This window comes from Poromitra crassiceps (assembly GCF_964638095.1).
Source record: "Poromitra crassiceps genome assembly, chromosome: 4".
In the NCBI taxonomy this organism is placed as follows: domain Eukaryota; kingdom Metazoa; phylum Chordata; class Actinopteri; order Beryciformes; family Melamphaidae; genus Poromitra; species Poromitra crassiceps.
Window position 1 is genome coordinate 39,857,855 of NC_139626.1, and position 18,812 is coordinate 39,876,666.

The following is an 18,812-nucleotide window of genomic DNA, read 5'->3' on the forward strand; positions in this document are numbered from 1 at the left end:
TTGTCTGCATCCTCGAGGTGTCTTTTCTAGCCCGTCAGTGAGTGCAGGGTGGTGGAGCTGCCTTTATTGCTCAATAAGGCGTGGGAATCGAGTTACAGTGCGGTGCCTTGTGAAAAAAAAAAAAGGACGAGCAGGTTATGAGGGTTTCTCTGAATCTCGCGATAAGTGCGCTCTACCTTCATTCATGTCTATTGTGAGAGTTTTTCTGCTCTCGCGCGACTTGGTAACTTTCCCACGCCTGTTGTTGTGGCGTCTGCCCTCTGGCCGTCACCCCCTCCCTCCCTCCCTCCCTCTCTCCCCCCCTCCCTCTCTCTTCTCACCCTTTACCCCGTCACACACCTCCCCCTCTTTCTCTCTCCCTTCTTCTTTTCCTTCCAGTCTGCTTCTACTGTTGTGCCTTTGGCTTTGGTAAGGGGCTGGGGGAGGGATCTCGCGATTGTTGGACTTTTTTTTTTTTTTTTTAGGGGGTAGAGTTATTGGAAGATGGCGCCCGTTGTGACGGGGTAAGTGTTGAAATTCAAGGCAAAAACGAAGCTAGAATTGTTGGAAAAGTTGAGTTTGGTTGCTTTGGTGAGCTTTTGCGATTTCGTTGCGTTTTTTTTGCAGAATGTTTTTGGGAGTGTTGTTGATGTCGCTGCCTGTGGCCTCAACAAACTGGACCCACACACACACACACACACACACACACTAACTGTTACATGCTACTTTTGTCTGTGGCTCTCAATGTTGGGCCAGTTGTTCTCCAAAAGTCGGCACTCTTCTTCGCACGATCACTCACTTTCTCTAACGTTAACGTGCATTACTTGCCGGATTATATAACGTTATATACTATTAACTTAGTGTCTTTCAGAAGCGAGTTTTACCATTCTCTGTGTTTGACTGCATGGCTTATTTATTTTTGCCTGTTATGCTGCTATGTACTCTACGTTCGTGTCGAGAAAGTTGTGTAAAAGCAACAAAGTAACTAACTTCTCAGACTGGAAACAACGTTACATTATATCACGTAGGAGTAGTTTGATTTCACTGTTGTTCACTAGAAAGTAGCACAGAGGGGATGTGAAAGGACGACTGCCCTGTTCAGAGGTTTTGCTGTGCCCATATGGGGGTACTATTAACAATCTCTACACATTTGTATGTATCTCACAAAAGAGGACACAATCTGGTGTTATGTGTATTTAAATTATTTGGGTCCTTGATTATGGAAATGTTTGAGCACCCTAACCACTGCATTGATCCATTTCAAATGTAATCCACTTGGTCATCCTAAAAACCTTCAAGCGTGTACTGTACACTACTTCCAATTTAATGTTTTTGTTTTGCAGGAAGTTTGGTGAGCGACCTCAACCTCAACGTTTGACAAGGTAAAGAAAGCACAGGCAGCATCACCCCCCCCCCCCCCCCCCCCCCCCCCCCCATGCACAACAATGATTTGGGGAACCAACTTCACTCTGTCAAAGTAGATGATGTTTTCAGACTGGCGCACAATGTGTGCTGCTGTCAAAATGCTATCTTGTGTTTTCCCCCTCAGGGAGGCTATGAGGAATTACTTGAAGGAGAAAGATGATCAAACAGTGCTTATACTACACGCAAAAGTTGCACAGAAGTCATATGGCAATGAGAAAAGGTTGGTGTGTGACCGTTATCAGCTCTCTGTGTGTGTGTGTGTGTGCGTGCGTGTGCGTGGATAGAGATGTGTTTTGACCTCCTCTCGTCTCAATCAGGTTCTTCTGCCCTCCGCCATGTGTGTATCTGATGGGCAGTGGCTGGCAGAAGAAGTTGGAGACGATGGAGAGGGAGGGCTGCTCGGAGCAGGAGGCCCAGCCCTGCGCCTTCATCGGCATAGGCAACAGCGAGCAGGAGATGCAGCAGCTCAATCTGGAGGGCAAGGTCCGTGCACGGTTCAGGGACGCAAAACTACTCACCTTTTTTGATCCAAAATAGGGCACTCAAGTGAATGATTCCTGAGTGGGGTTTGTGTCTGCGCCCTGGCATCTGTCCCCGTTTTTTCCACTCTCCATGAGGTCACATCCCCGACATTTGTCATAACGCATTACTATAGTGGTTTTATTGATTATTGATGTGTCTTTCTGGTGTGTGCAACCTACACAACAACAACAACACACGCTCCCCCCTAGTTCACTCGTGATAACGTCATACAAGTTATATATATATATATTTTTTTTAAATCACACGCAGGTGTTGAAGTAAGCAGTGCAGTTTTGGTCTGTCCTCTCGTGCTACAAACTGACACACGTCACTTATTGTAGAAGCGGTTGCACCGCTTAAAAACGTCTCTAGCTCTCTGGCTGAAATTGTGTTCCACCACTGATGCACCAAAACAATACACAAAAGAGCCACGGCATGCACTGTACACATGTGAGCCACTTCCCTTTTCACCTTAACCATATCCTGTGTTGTGGTTGCAAAAAGGATCATTCTATAGTGACTGGAGTTTTCCAGTGCTTTTATCATGTTGTGGGATATTTGCTATTTCTCCCACTTGTCAAGTTAAGATAGTACTTTATTAATCCCCTTGGGGAAATTCATAAACGCTGTGATGAGGTACTCCCAGTAAAGAAGTCAAGTCAAGTTTATTTGTATAGCACATTTCATACACAGATGCATTCAAAGTGCTTCACATAAAATGGATGACATAAGAAAACAACAACAACAAAAGAGGATAAAATAGACATTTCATAACAGCTTTGTCTTTATACTGTAGAAGAGGGTGCCAATTGTATGATGTAATTGTGTAAAATCCTTATTCCCCAGTTAATTTGATGGACTATAGTTAGCAGAAGCATCTTGCTTTGGTTTGTCTGTTGGCTTGAACGGGTTTTAGTTGACAGAATTTGGATTCTGGAAAACAACTGCAGTGAATATCAGCTTTTGTTTTAAACTTTTATTTTGGAGAGGAAAATTAAGTAAGATGATGTCACCTCCTCCTGTCTTATGTGTTTTGAATCTGAAAATGTAAAAGTGAATCTGATCTTAAGGCTTTTGCACGTCACCAAGTCCGTATTTTCGTCCGAAATTGACGCACGAAAAAAAGAAAGAATACGACCTCATTTGTGTCAATCATCATTGACACACCGAGTCCGACAATTACGTCCGTCATTTAAGTTTTCGGACGAGGTTCGATTTTCTGCGTTTTTCGCATCAGTCAATAGATTTTTGCGAGCTGGGACCCGTCTGTGTTTTCAGATGACGGATTAAAAAACACGCATACGAAAACAATCGGACTGTGTGTGCAAAGACCTTTAGGGTTGTGATAAAAACTTCAAAATGTAAGACATTTGCAAAAAGTTAAATCACACTGAATTTGTTCTTTAACTACATTGACAATCAGAGTTAATACTCTTGCATGTCCTCCTGATTTCCTTTGCACCCTTTAAGCCAGTGGTTATTTCAGCAATAATTCCATTCATTAGTAACACAATGACTATTTTAGTCATGGGTTTTATACACTTTCTGTAATAAAACATCTAAAAGCATCAATCTTATTCATATGGGGATTGTGGGACAAAACCCTATCAAATGGGGGTCTGTGGTTTAATTTTTGTCAGTTAGGGGTCCCTCATGTGAAAACATTTGAGAACCACTGCTTTAAGCTGATAAACTATCAGAGGGAGGGAGGGAGGTGAAAGAGACACACACACACACACACACACACACACACACACACACACACACACACACACACACACACACACACACACACACACAAGCCCAGTGGTTCTCAACTGGTCTAGCCTCATGACCTACATTTTTCCTTAGTTATTAAGTCGTGACCCAAATTTCAAGTTTTTTTTAGGCCGATATGCTTTTTAAACACGTTCATCGTTCATCCTAAACTGAACTGCATGAAATATGAGATAAAAAGGCAGATCTTTCTTCAATTAAATAGAGAGGCAGACATATCTTGAATGACAGGTATATATATGCTTATAAAAAGTGAAGCTGGTGATGCTCCTTTCTGAATGGTCTAGGGCAGAGCGATCTAGCAAGAGAGTGGCATCAGCGGAGGTCCAAAATGCGGATCCAGGAAGGGGAAAATAAAGCTGATAATATACAATTTGATTATTTAAACGTTTGACCCCTTTCAAAGTACATCATAAACGGTCCATTCTGCTGCAACCTTACTTCCCAAAAGTTCCTTTTTGTCAAATCTGGTCCAGTGGAGTGAATGTAGATATGGCGACTCTACATGGCTCTGGTCCAGGGTGTCTAGTTTCCTGAGGTGAGAGGTCAAGGGACCATCACCCCTTTGAAAATGCTCATGCCAGTTTTTCCCCTCGCCAAAATGTGGTCAAACTTTAATTAGCCCGCTTCCCGACAAGCTAGCATGACATGGTTGTTACCAATGGATGACGTGGGTCTTCTGGTTTCATATTACAATACCAGTATCGTCACTCTGGCTTTAAATATGAGCCCGGGGCAGAGCCTCTGCTCCTCCAGTAATGTTGGCCGCGGACGCCGGCGTCCTCGATGAGTAGAAGAACTTTAGTAGCGAGAGTAGAAGAAGCACTCAAAAAAAAAACCCAGTGAGAAGAACCACTGCCCTAACCTCTGTCTTCCCCTCTCCCATTAGCACTTCTGCACAGCGAAGACGCTGTACATCAGCGACTCGGATAAGAGGAAACACTTCATGCTCTCTGTGAAGATGTTGTATGGGAACAGCTCCGACATCGGAGTCTTCCTCAGCAAGAGGATCAAGGTCATCTCCAAGCCCTCCAAGAAGAAACAATCCCTGAAGAATGCTGACTGTGAGTGATAGAATGTGTAAACACATGTACACACACACGCACACACACCCGCACACACACACACACAGACACACACACACACACACACACACACACACACACAGACACAGACACAGACACACACACACACACACACACACAGACACAGACACACACACACACACACACACACACACACACACACGTAAAGTTGTAGAAGTACAGCTGTATGGTTTCACTGCACGCTAACATTTCGGTTTCCTGTGACAAAGATCAAATAAATTGTTCGACACAGCGGTTTCTCGTTGACCATAAATATACTTCCTTATTCTCTCTCTCTCTCCCTCTCACTCTCTCCCTCTCTCCCTCAGTGTGCATAGCGTCAGGGACGAAGGTGGCGCTATTTAACCGCCTGCGCTCCCAGACCGTCAGTACCAGGTATCTCCATGTGGAGGGGGGGAACTTCCATGCCAGCTCCCAGCAGTGGGGCGCCTTCCACATCCACCTCTGTGAGTCGCACACTCTCTCTCCTTTGTTCTGTTTTATAAAAATAAAAAAAATCCTTTCAAGTTTATTATGACCTTATTAACAGTGCTTAACAGTCATTGTGTACTCGTGGTTTAATGATCATGTTTTATTTTTTGATTATGTTCCTTGACACTTTGCAGTCAACCTCCACAACCAATAAATGACATTGATCAGGGACATCTATGTAAGAGCTAAGGGCGTGTCTGTGTCCATATAGCATTTTTCTGTTTTGTTGTTTGTTTGTTTGTTTGTTTTGAAGGGGGGGGGCGCTGCCTGGAGCACTTGTTATGAGAAGAAATAAAAAGCAGATAGTGTCACCTGCTGCTAGCTCACTGACCAGCGGGTTAGCATTTCTATCCGACAATACAGTGTTGTGGAACAAGCAAAGTCAAGGTCTTACCAGATAGTATTTCCAATACATGTCCGGTAGCCTTTATAATCGCTGTTTGATCAACGTCCTATTTGTCCACCGGCACTTTCACTTTCCCCAGAGGCTATTTGTTGTCGCTGTGGGAAACGACGAGTGGTCGGCTGTGAAAAAGTGATTCACGTCAGTCGGCGTTTTTCTAAAAAGTTTCTCAACTTTTGCCAACTTTTGCCAACTTTTGCCAACTTTTTCTGACGGGAAAAACAAGAAGAAGAAAAAAAACAAAACGCTGTGTGCAGCGCTTTTCAGGAGCGGCCACATTTTGTGCGCCTGGCGACCACTTAAGGATCGGCCGCTGGCGCTCAGAAAAACCCGCCAACGCCCTGAGGGATTTATAAACATGGCGATAAAGATAACACAACACTATTATTACACGTGTTCTCTCTTTTTTGTCTAGTGGACGATGAAGAGTCAGAAGGAGAGGAGTTTCTCGTGAGAGACGGCTATATTCACTACGGCCAGACGGTCAAATTGGTGTGCTCTGTTACAGGCATGGCCTTACCCAGACTGGTATGTATGTGTGTTTCTGTGTCAGTCTGTTTGTGAGGACGTTGAGCGGTGATGGCGCACGTGTTTAAGTGCATGTAAGCGTTTTGTAGTGTCAACGTTTGCAGGTGTGTGTGTGTACGCGTTGAGTTTGAGTTGCTATGTATCAGTTTATGTACACGATTGTGTTATGTTTATGTGCGGGTGTTAATCTGTGTGTGTGTGTGTTTGCAGGTCATTCGTAAAGTGGACAAGCAGACAGCATCGATGGATGCAGACGACCCAGTGTCCCAGCTGCACAAGTGTGCCTTCTACCTGAAAGATACAGACAGAATGTACCTCTGCCTTTCACAGGAGAGGATCATCCAGTTCCAGGTAGGACCAACACACTGACAGCCTCTTTTGCTTTCACCACTTTTCCATTTGTCTCATGTTTTCTTAAGTGTTGCAGATTTAGTGAAACAGTCTTTCACTTTGTGATACAAGCCTCACATTTTGCACAAAGTTTCTTCTGGATCTAACCCTAACAAAACAAAAAACAAAAGGGCAGCCATTTTCCAAAATGGCCACCTTCGACAGCCATTTTATGTGGTTTTTGACCTGGATTGTGATTGGCCTCATTGGCCATTCAAGTTCTACATTGAAAAACTTTTTTTTTTTTTTTTACATTTGATGCGATGACCATCTTGAAAAATGGCTGCCATCTTGGATTTTCAGGTGGCTAACGGGCTTTTCTGAAAAAGTAGGTCCTACGCATTATTCATGCCAAATTTGGTGCTTGTATCACAAAGTGAAACATTCTTCTGAAATATTGACTTAATCCGCTGGACTATGTGGACTTCCTCCAAACGACGATTGACATTTTCATAAAGATTTAGCTTCTGTCACCGTTGTGTGTAAAAGGAGATATCTTTTGTCGAAACTCACATTCCCCCCCTTATCTGTGTGCAGTGAAACATTGCCGATATGGAAAAGCCCCTGAAGGACTTCCTACTTCCTAGTTAAAAATCAAAGCAGAAAATGATCTTTGAAAGATGTGTCAGCAAATCATTGAACTGAGAGTAATTTTGAGACCATCACCTCTGCGATTATTCTCTGTGGCTTCTTCTGAAACAAGTGTTGTCAGCTCAGCTAAAAAGCAGCAGTGCCGTCTTCTTTCTGTAAGCAACAGAATACCAACTAGTGTCCCCGAGAGCTTCGCCTAGTGGAGGTGTGTGCTGTCAGATTAGCAGCACCCCCACGAGAAGTCTAGCTATGCCTTTTAATGAGCGCATTTTTTCAGGGCAAAAACTGAATTCTAATGTGGGTCCCTGTCAAAAAAACATTGGCAAGCTCCACTGTGGTACCTCAAGTGTTTGCCCTCATTACACTGATGCTAACTGACACTAAGTAACCATCTCATTACACTGATGCTAACTGACACTAAGTAGCCATCTTGTGCTGAATGTGAAGAAGCCCGATCGACGAGATGGTGTTTGACCCGGAGTGCAGTGGTCATCCACAAGGCCCCCTTCACTCAGGTCTGATCAATATCTCGGGGTTCATTTTGACAACACACTCAGGTGGAGGACCCACGTTGAAAGTCTTTGCTAGACTTCAACAGCGGATGTATTTTTTTTTTTTTTTACGTCGATTTAGGGTGTTTGGAGTGGAGCAGAAGTTGATGTAACTTTTTTATCATGCCGTGTTAGAGAGTGTTATAAAGACACGGTATATAGATAGATCAAAGCACCGCTTGCTCGTCTGGTGAAGACGGCTATGAAAATGATGGGGGTCAAAAACCACCCAGCCCTCCAAACAATTTATGAGCAGCCAGTCGTCAGACAGGCTCAGAAAATAGTGTCTGACCCCGCCCACATTCTGACCCCATCCACATTCTGACCCCACCCACATCCTCCACCCAGAGTTCCATCTCTTATCTTCTGGTAGGAGATTCAGGGTCCCCCAGAGCAGGCTCAGCCGTTACAAACACTCATCTCTCTGCCCATGCTCAGGGGTTCTCAACCTTTTTGAGCCACGACCCCCCGAAAACCTTAGGCTGGGCTTCACGACCCCCCTCCCCTCCTGCTACTGCCAAACCCAACGACAGTGTGCAGTTGTGCACACATTCAGTTCCTATAGCTTTAGAATACATTCAATCATTTTCTTTTCTTTTTTTCTGACATTCATCCCGCAGCCCCCCAGAATAATCTCGCGACCCCCTCGGGGGTCCTACTCCCGACCCTCAGGTTGATTCAGCTCCTGAACAGTAAAGCTGCGTTCACACTGACCTATTACATTTTTTCGCTGTCATCGAGTTTACATACAAAGTCAATGCAAACGAGCGATTGAGCGTATATTCGCCCGGGAGAAAAATCGCTGGGCGTCCGAGCGACAGAGACAGAGCGATGGGGAGAAAATACGCTCGTCGCCCGAGATGAAATATCCCAACTCGAGCGAAATTACGCTGGCATCAGTCGCTCGCTGTTCAACGCTGATTGGCTGCCGTGTGAGAGCGAGTCAAGGATCACACTGGCTTGGAACAAACCGCTGGTTTATTGTGTGGCAACAAACAGCATTGACGGCTCATTGACAGCCTGACAGCTGACATGAAGTGAAGTGTCTGTGCTACCGGTATAGAGCTCGCATTAGGAGCACGCTGATAGGCTTAGCTTGTAAACAACTACGGTGGCTCGTAGTGGACAAATATCATAACATTGCGTAACGTTATAGCCCCCAGATGTCCGTCAATTATTGTGCCTGTTGATGAGCGATTTAAGAGAGCGACAGAGCGATTCCAAACGGTTCAATTGAGCGACGGAGAGAAAAATAAATATCTCGGTGTGAACACAGCTTAACATGTAGCTGTGCAATGTGGCCATGAGGGTTGTGCAATGTGTGGTCATTGCCAGTAGGTGTGCATACTATACTGTAACTGCTAATGTGTACTTTATTGTTTGTGTGTAAACTGTGTTTGGATGCCATGTGCTTTTTTTTTTTTTTTTTTTTTCTTTCTCCCATGCATGTGTGATTTTATCTGCTGTGTAACTGCAGGACGGAGCCCAGTACAAATGTCCCTATGGGGAGTTTTGGGGACATTGAAAGTACATCACTAGTCAAAACGTTTGGATACACTTTCTCATTTAAGTGAATGGGGAAGATGTTTTGACCGGTACCGTATATCTCCTCATTAGCTACGGAATTAGGAAGTTGACTTTATGTCTGACTTCTCTCCAGGCCACACCCTGCCCCAAAGAGACCAATAAGGAGATGATCAACGACGGGGCTTCCTGGACCATCATCAGCACTGACAAGGCAGAATACACCTTCTTCGAGGGCATGGGCCCTGTGCCCACACCTGTCACACCTGTCCCTGTGGTGGAGAGTCTGCAGGTACACATGTGTTTGTCTCTTACGCACAGACCATAAACAGCAGCTCCTCCTCTCTGAGCTTGGATTTAGGCTTGTGCGCGCCCACATAGACTCAAGAGCTTTCCTGCATGTCTCTGTGTGTAGTTGAACGGAGGTGGAGATGTGGCTATGTTGGAGCTGACGGGACAGAACTTCACCCCTAACCTCAGAGTCTGGTTTGGAGACGTGGAGGCTGACACCATGTACAGGTATGGGTTTTTAGCACGTGTGTGTGTGTGTGTGTGTGTGTGTGTGTGTGTGTGTGTGTGTGTGTGTGTGTGTGTGTGTGTGTGTGTGTGTGTGTGTGTGTGTGTGTGTGTGTGTGTGTGTGTGTGTGTGTGTGTGTGTGTGTGTGTGTGTGTGTGTGTGTGTGTGTGTGCGTGCGTGCGTGCGTGCGTGCGTGCGTTCCTTGCACCACTCGAAACCTTGTCTCCGCTTGTCCCGCAGGTGTGGCGAGAGCGTCCTGTGCGTGGTCCCGGACATCTCGGCCTTCAGGGAGGGCTGGCACTGGGTCAGACAGCCGGTGCAAGTCCCCGTCAGCCTGGTCCGCAGCGACGGGATCATCTACTCCACCGCCCGCACCTTCACCTACACGCCCGAACCGGGCCCCCGGCCCCACTGTGGCGCCGCCGGGGCCATCCTGCGCACGCACAGCACCTCTTCGTCATCGCCGGCATCCTCGTCTTCGCCATTGTCCTCCTCCTCGTTGGCCGGGCTCGGGGACGGCCAGGGGTCCTACGCCATCAGCGACTCGGCCAGTAGTATGTCGTCAGGGGCGTCGGCCATGTCGGTGCTGTCATAGTAATACCCGTGTGTGTGTGTGTGTGTTTGTGTGTGTGTGTGTGTGTGTGTGTGTGTGTGCTGTAAATGAATGAGTGAGCAAAAATGTGCCTGTACTTCCCAAAGAGGCTCATGGACCTGTGAAGAACCGCACATCAAGTCACTGACTCTTCATCAGAGAGCAGTTGTGTTCATCAGCAGTGCAACGAAAAAGACGAGTTCACAGAGGAGACTTTGGATAACTGATTCTTCTCTTTAGCCCCCTCATGTGGATTTTTGTGGATATGACAGAAGCCCCATTCAGGACCTTGAGATCCAAGATCATCTTCACCTCAAACGAAGATGGATCTATTTCCTCTGCAACCCGACTCTCACAGAAGCCTGTTTTATATTAAAAAAGAAGAAGAAGAAGAAGAAGAACGGTTTAGTTTTATATATCTGTGGGTCTGGAAGACATTTTCATCATACTTACTTTCTACCGAGGTCATGTTTTGTTTTTACAGAGAAGCTTGATGATGTATCAGTCGTGTTCAAGGGAAAAAGCTGTTTGGGGGAAAGTACGTTCTAATAGTAACATAGTTTCTACGGACCAAGGAATATTATTATATTATTTTATTCGTATGCTATTTTATAAGCTTTTGCTGAGGTACATTTTCACATGTTTTGTATGATACTCCATAGTAAGTTCACTTTTGTTACCAAATAGAATGATTTGTCATTTTGTTGGTCCCTATTTGAGCTCTTGGCTCAATGGGGAGGGCAAGGTGGAAATGGCATCCCTGTCCCAATAACCTGACTGGTGCCCCCTCCACTTCTCTTCTTCCCTCTTTCTTTCATTTGCTCTATTGTGTATTGGTACTGGATAGTAACATCACGCAGACTTGGCCTCAACAGTCATTACGCAGCCTTCACTATCCTACACCTGCAGTGATGCAAATGAGGAGATGAGGTTACCTTTGGAAGGAGACCCATCAGACGATTGAGACATGCCCATATCTGCCTGCAGTTGTTGTTTGCCTAGCTGCCTTAGATCTTCCAGGCCATTGGCCTTAATCGATCAGTCTCTTACTAGACCTTTTTTTATATATATATATATCTATCAAAAAGATGTTTTTGATGAGTGTAGTGTACATGTGTATGATGATGATGATAATGTGTAATACACTATCAGTGTATTCCGGGAGACCAAGGCCTGCGATTTCTAATCAGTTTGCTGTTTTTGTACCAGAATGCTTAAACTCAGTTTTAAACTTAGTCCCGCTGTGACGCCGGCCCACATGCACACATCATTGTACCATGGTGATATGGTGGTTTGTTACCACATCCTTTTCACACCAGCGAAGCCTTTCAACAAAAACCATTCATTTGGGAGAGTTTTCCTCTCTTACATGTTTTCACGGGGAGACATGGTCGTAAAAGCTGCGTTCAGCGTACGTGTGTCCAGTCCTTTTTAAGATGGCTCCGTGTGTGTGTGTGTGCATATAGCATGGGTAGTTCAGAGGGGCCTTAAGTTTCCTTTTGAGTTTGGGCCAAAGTGTTGGAAGAAGAGCTTTAACAGCGTCTCTGCCTTGTTGTGGCCTGCAGTGCTTTGCTGAGGTTCAGCCTGGTTCTGTTGGACTGGGCTTCGTCCGATGTGGTGACTTAAACTGCAGAAACGCCAGCGTCCATCCCTACCAACGTGGCCTACCCCATAGAATGCTTTGCGGCCCGAAGAAGGCGGAGCTCCCCGTGGGGGATGACGGGGGAACATACAAACGCCATAAAACTCTTCAAATAGATCTCATTGCATTTTTTCTTCTTGTTTTACGGACGTTTGTTCTGGTTCTGGTTAGGCAAGAACAATTTCACTTGGTTAATGTTAGCGTTAAGATTTTCTAATTTAACCCCCCGACCAGACCCTAACCTAAACCAAATTATTTGACCTTTGGGATGTAATTCAACACTTTCAAATAAGAAAAGCATAGAATGGATGTGGCGTACCCGGGACTCAAACCATAGTCCTCGCTGGCATGGAAGGCAAGCGGCTAGCTAGCCCATCAAGCCACAAGCCCCGACCATAACTTCAGCTGAACGTTGTCCTCATTTAACCGTGACCACACCCTAACCTTAACCAAATAGTTTGACTTGCCTAACCCTAACCGTAACAACCAACATCCCTATAATGAAAATGCAATGAAACATGTTGGAAGAGATTTATGGTGTTTGTCCTAGTCTGGGCACCTTCCACCCCGCTTTTTGTCATGGGGGCGTAAACCCGGGAACCAGAATTAACACCGGATGGGCAATGCGCCTAACAACGTATTTGTTGCCGTTAGCTTGACGCGGTGATGTTACCTAAACTAGAGCCTGATCAAAACAAAGCTAGCGTTACATAAAACAAAACGTTCATGCAATATGGCTCGACACACCGTCGGCCAGGTTTGGAATACTAAGCTTTTCCCAAAACCAGTTGGTAGACATGCGAGAACGTCTCTTCCCTCGATTAATTGTCTGATGCAAAGCTTCTGTATTGGCTTAAAAGATGTGAGATTGTGAATCCGCAATGTTTCTAAAAGAACTTCTTCAAAAACTTCGTTCGGTACGTCCATCTTTTGTTTTGTTGTTTGCCGTTCTGATACTTGGGTCAAATTGTCAAGTTAACGTGAAAGTTGACGAGCTAGAAACGCTGCCATCCGGTCTAGGGCGGGCTCTAGGTCGGAACCAGTAGGGTGACAAAATCAATTGTGGGGGGGAGCCAGGCTCTTTCTCGCCGAGAAGAGCCTGGTGACGCGAGGTTAGTTTGTCCCCTCGTGATCCCGGCCGGAGCTCGGCCTTCTTTTGGTCTGCAAGGCATTCTGGGTATGTAGGCCACGTTCGTAGGGATAGACACTCCTCCGCAGAAACACTAGAATCACTTGCACTGCAATCAGCTGTGCAGGACAGCTAACCTTGTGCTGGGTGTTTTACTTTGGGACTGTCCCGAGAAAAAGGCCCTGTACAGAATCAAACGCCACATCTGTTCTCACGTCAGCGCGTTTAACTCTCCCTTCAGTATGGTGAACCTGTCGCTGAGAATTCAAAATGACCTTTGCCTTAAAAACCACTACCTATGTGAGAGAGCTCTTTGTCTTGCTTACGGTGTTTTTTTCACAAAGTAGCCTGATTTCTATCGTATATTTAAAGATTGAAAGATTAAAAGTAACAGTTGAATGTTGTAGGTCGGCTATCTTGGTAGTTTTCATGTCGATGAGGTAATCACTTTGTATATTGTTAGCAACTTAGCACATATTCAGCATGCCTATAAGATGCTACAAAGAATCCACTGGTTGCAAAGCTAAGTATTTATGCCATGGCCTCTGGTCTCAAATGGGTGCATTGTAACTTCCTGTCCTCTGTATCATTGGTGCTATAACACATTGAAAAGGGATGGTTACTCTTGTGATGGGGATAGGTTACTACATCTTTACTGTCTAGTGACTAGAATTTAACCGGTTACTTTTCCCGCCCCCCTGCTCTTCGGCCAGTTTGTACATTCACATTTTTTTAACTAACCATTATAAGCTGCAAAACTAAAACCGCCCTGAGATCTGATGTTATGGAAGAATGTTCCCTCTGGGGTTGGTAGCGTTGGTTGTAGAGCTTCTCTGTTACAGTGACGACTAACGTTGCTCTTGCCCAGGTGTGCATTCTGAGGTTTTAACACTCGTACGTAACAATCCAGCGAAAATGTTTGTGGTACCTTTGAGCCCCGTTTTGAAGAGTGTTCACCCGCGTTCTCCATCCTTTTTTCTTTTGATGTTCTTATGAATATACAACAGTTGGATTGATCCAGGTATTCACTTGATTCGATCAAATTATGTTTGGTATATAAATGCTATCACAGGAGGGTGAAAAGGGATGCACTTTTCACTACATTGTAGCCTGCTGACAGTTTCTGCACTGGCACTGGCCCACCTGACAAAATCCCTCCATTCCAAAAGATTGAATTAGTTTAATGCTTGATCATGAAAAACGAGCAATTTCTTTGAAAATTTCGACTCGCAACGATATTGGATCCCCAATCTACCCTGTTCGTTTCTTCCTTGTTCCCACATTGTGACCTGCCTTGTTTTGGTTGTTGAGCATGCGGCTCTGTAGGGCCAGGTGTGAAGTAAGACAACTAAGAGCTAGCATGCAAAGAGAGTGTCATCGTGTCGTCATCCAGGCAGCTTTACAGGCGTTTTCCTTTTGTATTCACAGAACGTGCTCTTTACAACTTGTCAGTTGTCTCTGACCAACCACCCCCCCCCCTCTCTCTCTCTCTCTCTCTCTCTCTCTCATTCTCTCTCTGTGTATCATCCCTTCATCCTGTCAAACTTTGACCTGTTGATTAAATCCCTTTAAAAGCGAATCAATCTGCCAGTGTTCTATATGAAAGGTCATGAATTAAAAAAAAGCTGAAGTTGGCTGTTGGCATATCGCTTGTGTCGTGTGTTTTGTTGGATGTTTGTTTCTCAGCTCGTTGGCATACATGTTCCCTAAAGTGCATCTTATCTCATCAGCACGGAGCAGAGCAGGTGCAGAGATGGGAGCATATTCAAATGCACGGTTACATTCTGGCACAGAGCGCCTGCCTGCTGAGGCCTTGATTGACATTGGTCACCTGCGCATGCTCCACAGGCTAGGGGTCAAAACTGACCCCCCCACCCGCTGTATTTTTAGACTCGGAGAGAGGATTGCTGGAATGAAACCTGACCCTTATTACTGTTGCCGTGGAAGTGGGGCGCGGGGGGGGGGGGGGGGGGGGCTGGGGGGGGGGGCTGAGGTCTGTTTGTGTCCCTCAGTGGTTCGAATATAATAGTTCAAAGTTGAAGAAGCTAGACAGCGTGAGTTTGTGTGTGTCTGAATGTGCGCGACTACAGTAGCATGGAATACCAAGCCAGATATAGACATCAATGGAGAAGGCCCCTGTCACTCCCAGTCAGACAGCCAGGCCATGACTAATGACATGACATGACAGGACATGACATGATACTCATATCATGATAGTTTTGCTGTGATTGTCAAAGTCGGGTGTGGACTGTTACAAGGTTTCCAAGAGGTCCTGCAGCAGAACCAGCACCACCACTTATTTTAGGTTAATTGGTAGTAACATGATAATAGGTTCATCCATAAACAGTTCAGTTCTGTAACAAGTCATATCCAATCCAAGTACAAAACAATGTGCATACAATGTATTTGCTGTCTGCAGTGCCTCTGTGTGTGTGTGTGTGGGGGGGGGGGGGGGGGGGGGGGGCGGTGTGAGTGTGTTGGTGGGGGTCAGTTCCGCGCAAGGAGTAGGACATGACACAGCTAGTTTCCAAGACAAGGGGGGGACAGCAGAGAGCGCTTTAGGATGTGGACAAGATCGGGGAGCTGACGTCTATGAAGACCAAAACCTGAGACAAAATTTGGGGAAGAGAAGAACGTGTTTGTAGCCTGCATGACTCCAGGATTAATAAATGCACTGTCCACGTCCAAACGTCAAGGAATGCATGCGCAACAACTGGTGTACAACGTCCCCAGATCTGCTCTCCGTGCAACTGCAGTCGTCGCGCGGTTCTAACAAAGGATTTTCTTACTGATGGATTAATCTCATGACATTTTCCTGGCGTCTTTTATAATCGGTCGAGTGGGTTTTTTAACGGCAATTCTGCTATTTTCCTGGACTAAACCGATCCATTTTGGAGCCATTTTTACGCACGCTCCTGTGGGACAGATCTGGATGACTGCAGATTATTTTTGCAAACTTATCTTGGAGTTGATTTTTCATTTATTTTATGGTTTATAAGTTTTGTCTCATCATGGAATTCAGTTGCACACCAATCCATCTTGCTGCCTGATTCCTCAAGTGAATCATTAGTAGCCTAGGGCTATCACATCTCGCCTCTGGGGGTTCCGTTAATAGCAACACAGATCGCTTGACACTTTTTCGCGCACTGGTGCGTGGCGTCAAGCGGGGCTCTCGGAGTCTGTAGTAGCTCCATCGTTTCGTTTTGTGGATTTTTTGTTCTGCCTTGGCTACGGTCTGACATGTTGCCTCTCTCCCCGGTGTTGTTGCTCTTCCTCCCCGCTGCGCTCTTCGCAGCCGCGCAAAGCGCCGGGGACCTCCACGGTTTCGCCTTTCCCGGTGGGAACGCAGGCTTCGACCCAACAGGTACGTGCCTCGGCGTGGGGCCAGCAGCCAGAGAGAGCCGCCGACCGGGGATAAGAATATGAGAGCAGTTCATAATATAGCCTTACATTCAGAATGACATGTTGACTTGACATTTGATGTTATCTAGTCCTGACTCCTGACATCAAACTAAACCCTAAATGGCAATTTCGGATATTGTTGACTATCCTCTCTGAGGATTTGTGCCTAAACAAGATATTATGTCGTGTCAATGTGTGATTTATTAGAGGCAGGTCAAAAGGAAATGTGAGCATTGGTACTGAATGTGCAGTTTTTATTAGGCTTCCAAATCCAAACAAACTCATTATGCTTCATCTTTGCTTTCCATTCTAACGAAAACAACTCAGGTTTAATTTAGACTCCCTAAATCCATTGATGCCATTGATGTCCATGAACTTGCGTGTGTGTGTGTGTGTGTGTGTGTGTGTGTGTGTGTGTGTGTGTGTGTGTGTGTGTGTGTGTGTGTGTGTGTGTGTGTGTGTTAATCTTGCATAATGATTATGGGCCTATCTGGCTAATTAGCCTTATGCTGCGAAAAGAAAAATTTGGGGCAAAAACAATTAGGCATATTTTCATTAATAAGGAATTTATTTTGAAAGTTTTGACCAGAATTATGATTTATTATTATTATTATTATTATTATTATTATTATTATTATTATTATTATTTAAATCTGGCTGGCTTGATAGGCTACTCGCTACTGCCTCAGTCCAGGTTTGTGCCCCATCCAGTCCCCGACAGCTTCAGTCAGGTGGAAAGGGTTAAAATCGAGTCAAAGGCTCCATGGGGACACAGATAACGCTCACTGTCCCAGAGCCCACTGATATCTGATAGCACGCACACGCAGCAGAGACGTCTCATCACTGTCGAGAAACTCCAGCATCTGAGAAATGAGAGCTTTATAAACAACAACCAGAGGATTGATGTCAGTTCTCGGCACTTACTGCTGGTTTAAACCTGGCTACTGGTAGTGGGGATGGGCTGAGGAACATGGATACAGTCACTAAACATCTATAGATAGTAGCCTACTAGAAGGTCCATCCATCGATCCACATCTTCCCATGTATCTGATCTTCTTCAGGATACTCCCGCCGACTGTTCCAACACAAACCACTGTCAACCTCAAGCTGATGTTCATTGCCACTAGTTGACAGATAGGATACACAATATCTCTCACAGTCAAATCACACACAGCATCAATATAGCCTATAGAAATTGGAGAATGAATCAATTTGGGCTCATTGCAGTCATTTATGATCTATTTGCATCTTTGTTTGTGCATCGCCCCAGATCTTCTCCAAGCATGCCTGGTGCTAATCCAGACATTAGTGGCCGATTGCGCTCGATCGTCTTGCATGAGTTGATACATTTTTTTGTCCTGTGCTGAATTGAATGAAGCAGATGTCCTCTTATAGCTCCTTTGAACCTTGTGGGCTGTGAGCGTTGCTGGACCTGGCTTTGGCAATGGAGATGACCAACAGACCTTTGACCCCCCCCCAACCCCTCGGTGTACCAAACGGCTTGAGTCATCACTCTGACTCACTGAGACTGACATACATATGACAGAATAGACTTATGGCAGACCACTTGTCCTCTTCCCATATATTATACCTCCCAATGTATATAGAGTGACTCACATGCACTGTATGCATTTAAACACATGGGTGACTTGACAACAACGTTCCATCTCTATTGGGATAGTTCAGCAGTGTTGACTTGCTCCAGTGATTCATTTACCACCAGCGAATGAAGATATTTGTGCCTGGAATACTTTGTGAGTGTTGCATGACTGACTGGACATTAGTGCCCCTGGTACATTGTTAACATTAAATAGAACATAAGCTTATAGTTCTGGATCTGGGGAGAGCCGTAGACTAGCACATAGGGGTGGAGGAGGAGGGGAATCGATACAGCAGCATAGGATTGAAATATTTTGTCTGGCAAATTGGCAATATCGTATCGCACGAATGCCAAGTATCACAATATTTTCTTATATAATTTTTTTTATGTGCATGCAACATTTATGACAGGTTTTTAGGACAGTGTTGGTGAGTCTGTCTGCTTGACAATTTTGCTGCAATAAAAATGTAAATCAAAGTAAAAGTGAGATGAACTGACTGTAAACCTTACCTGAGATAAAACAGATGTTGACATAGTTTTCCTATGGGAACATAATTTGCAGTTGAAAAAAGGTAATAAATCACAGATATCGCAATATCGCAATACTCCATATATCGCAATACTAGCATACCACAATACTATTGTACCGTAACTTAAATATCAT

General features: G+C 45.1%; 2 protein-coding genes across 2 annotated transcripts in view; both read left to right on the forward strand.

Moving 5' to 3' along the window:
• Positions 1 to 1,323: 1,323 nt before the first annotated feature.
• On the forward strand, positions 1,324 to 14,782 carry LOC310775507 (recombining binding protein suppressor of hairless-like). The gene is made up of 10 exons (XM_083635669.1): positions 1,324 to 1,361; positions 1,529 to 1,624; positions 1,722 to 1,887; positions 4,592 to 4,766; positions 5,117 to 5,254; positions 6,098 to 6,210; positions 6,421 to 6,561; positions 9,403 to 9,558; positions 9,682 to 9,785; positions 10,024 to 14,782. Exons 2-10 carry the CDS (start codon positions 1,536 to 1,538, stop codon positions 10,376 to 10,378), a joined length of 1,437 nt encoding a protein of 478 aa, XP_083491795.1. The 5' UTR covers positions 1,324 to 1,361; positions 1,529 to 1,535; the 3' UTR covers positions 10,379 to 14,782.
• Positions 14,783 to 16,386: 1,604 nt separating this feature from the next.
• The window catches only part of LOC310775775 (stromal interaction molecule 2-like), a gene marked incomplete at both ends in the record, with an annotated part of 11,722 nt that continues 9,296 nt past the window's right edge, over positions 16,387 to 18,812 (forward strand). The window contains one exon of the mRNA XM_083635909.1: positions 16,387 to 16,510. Coding sequence (XP_083492035.1) covers positions 16,387 to 16,510 — 124 coding nt within the window. The remainder of the gene's footprint in view (positions 16,511 to 18,812) is intronic.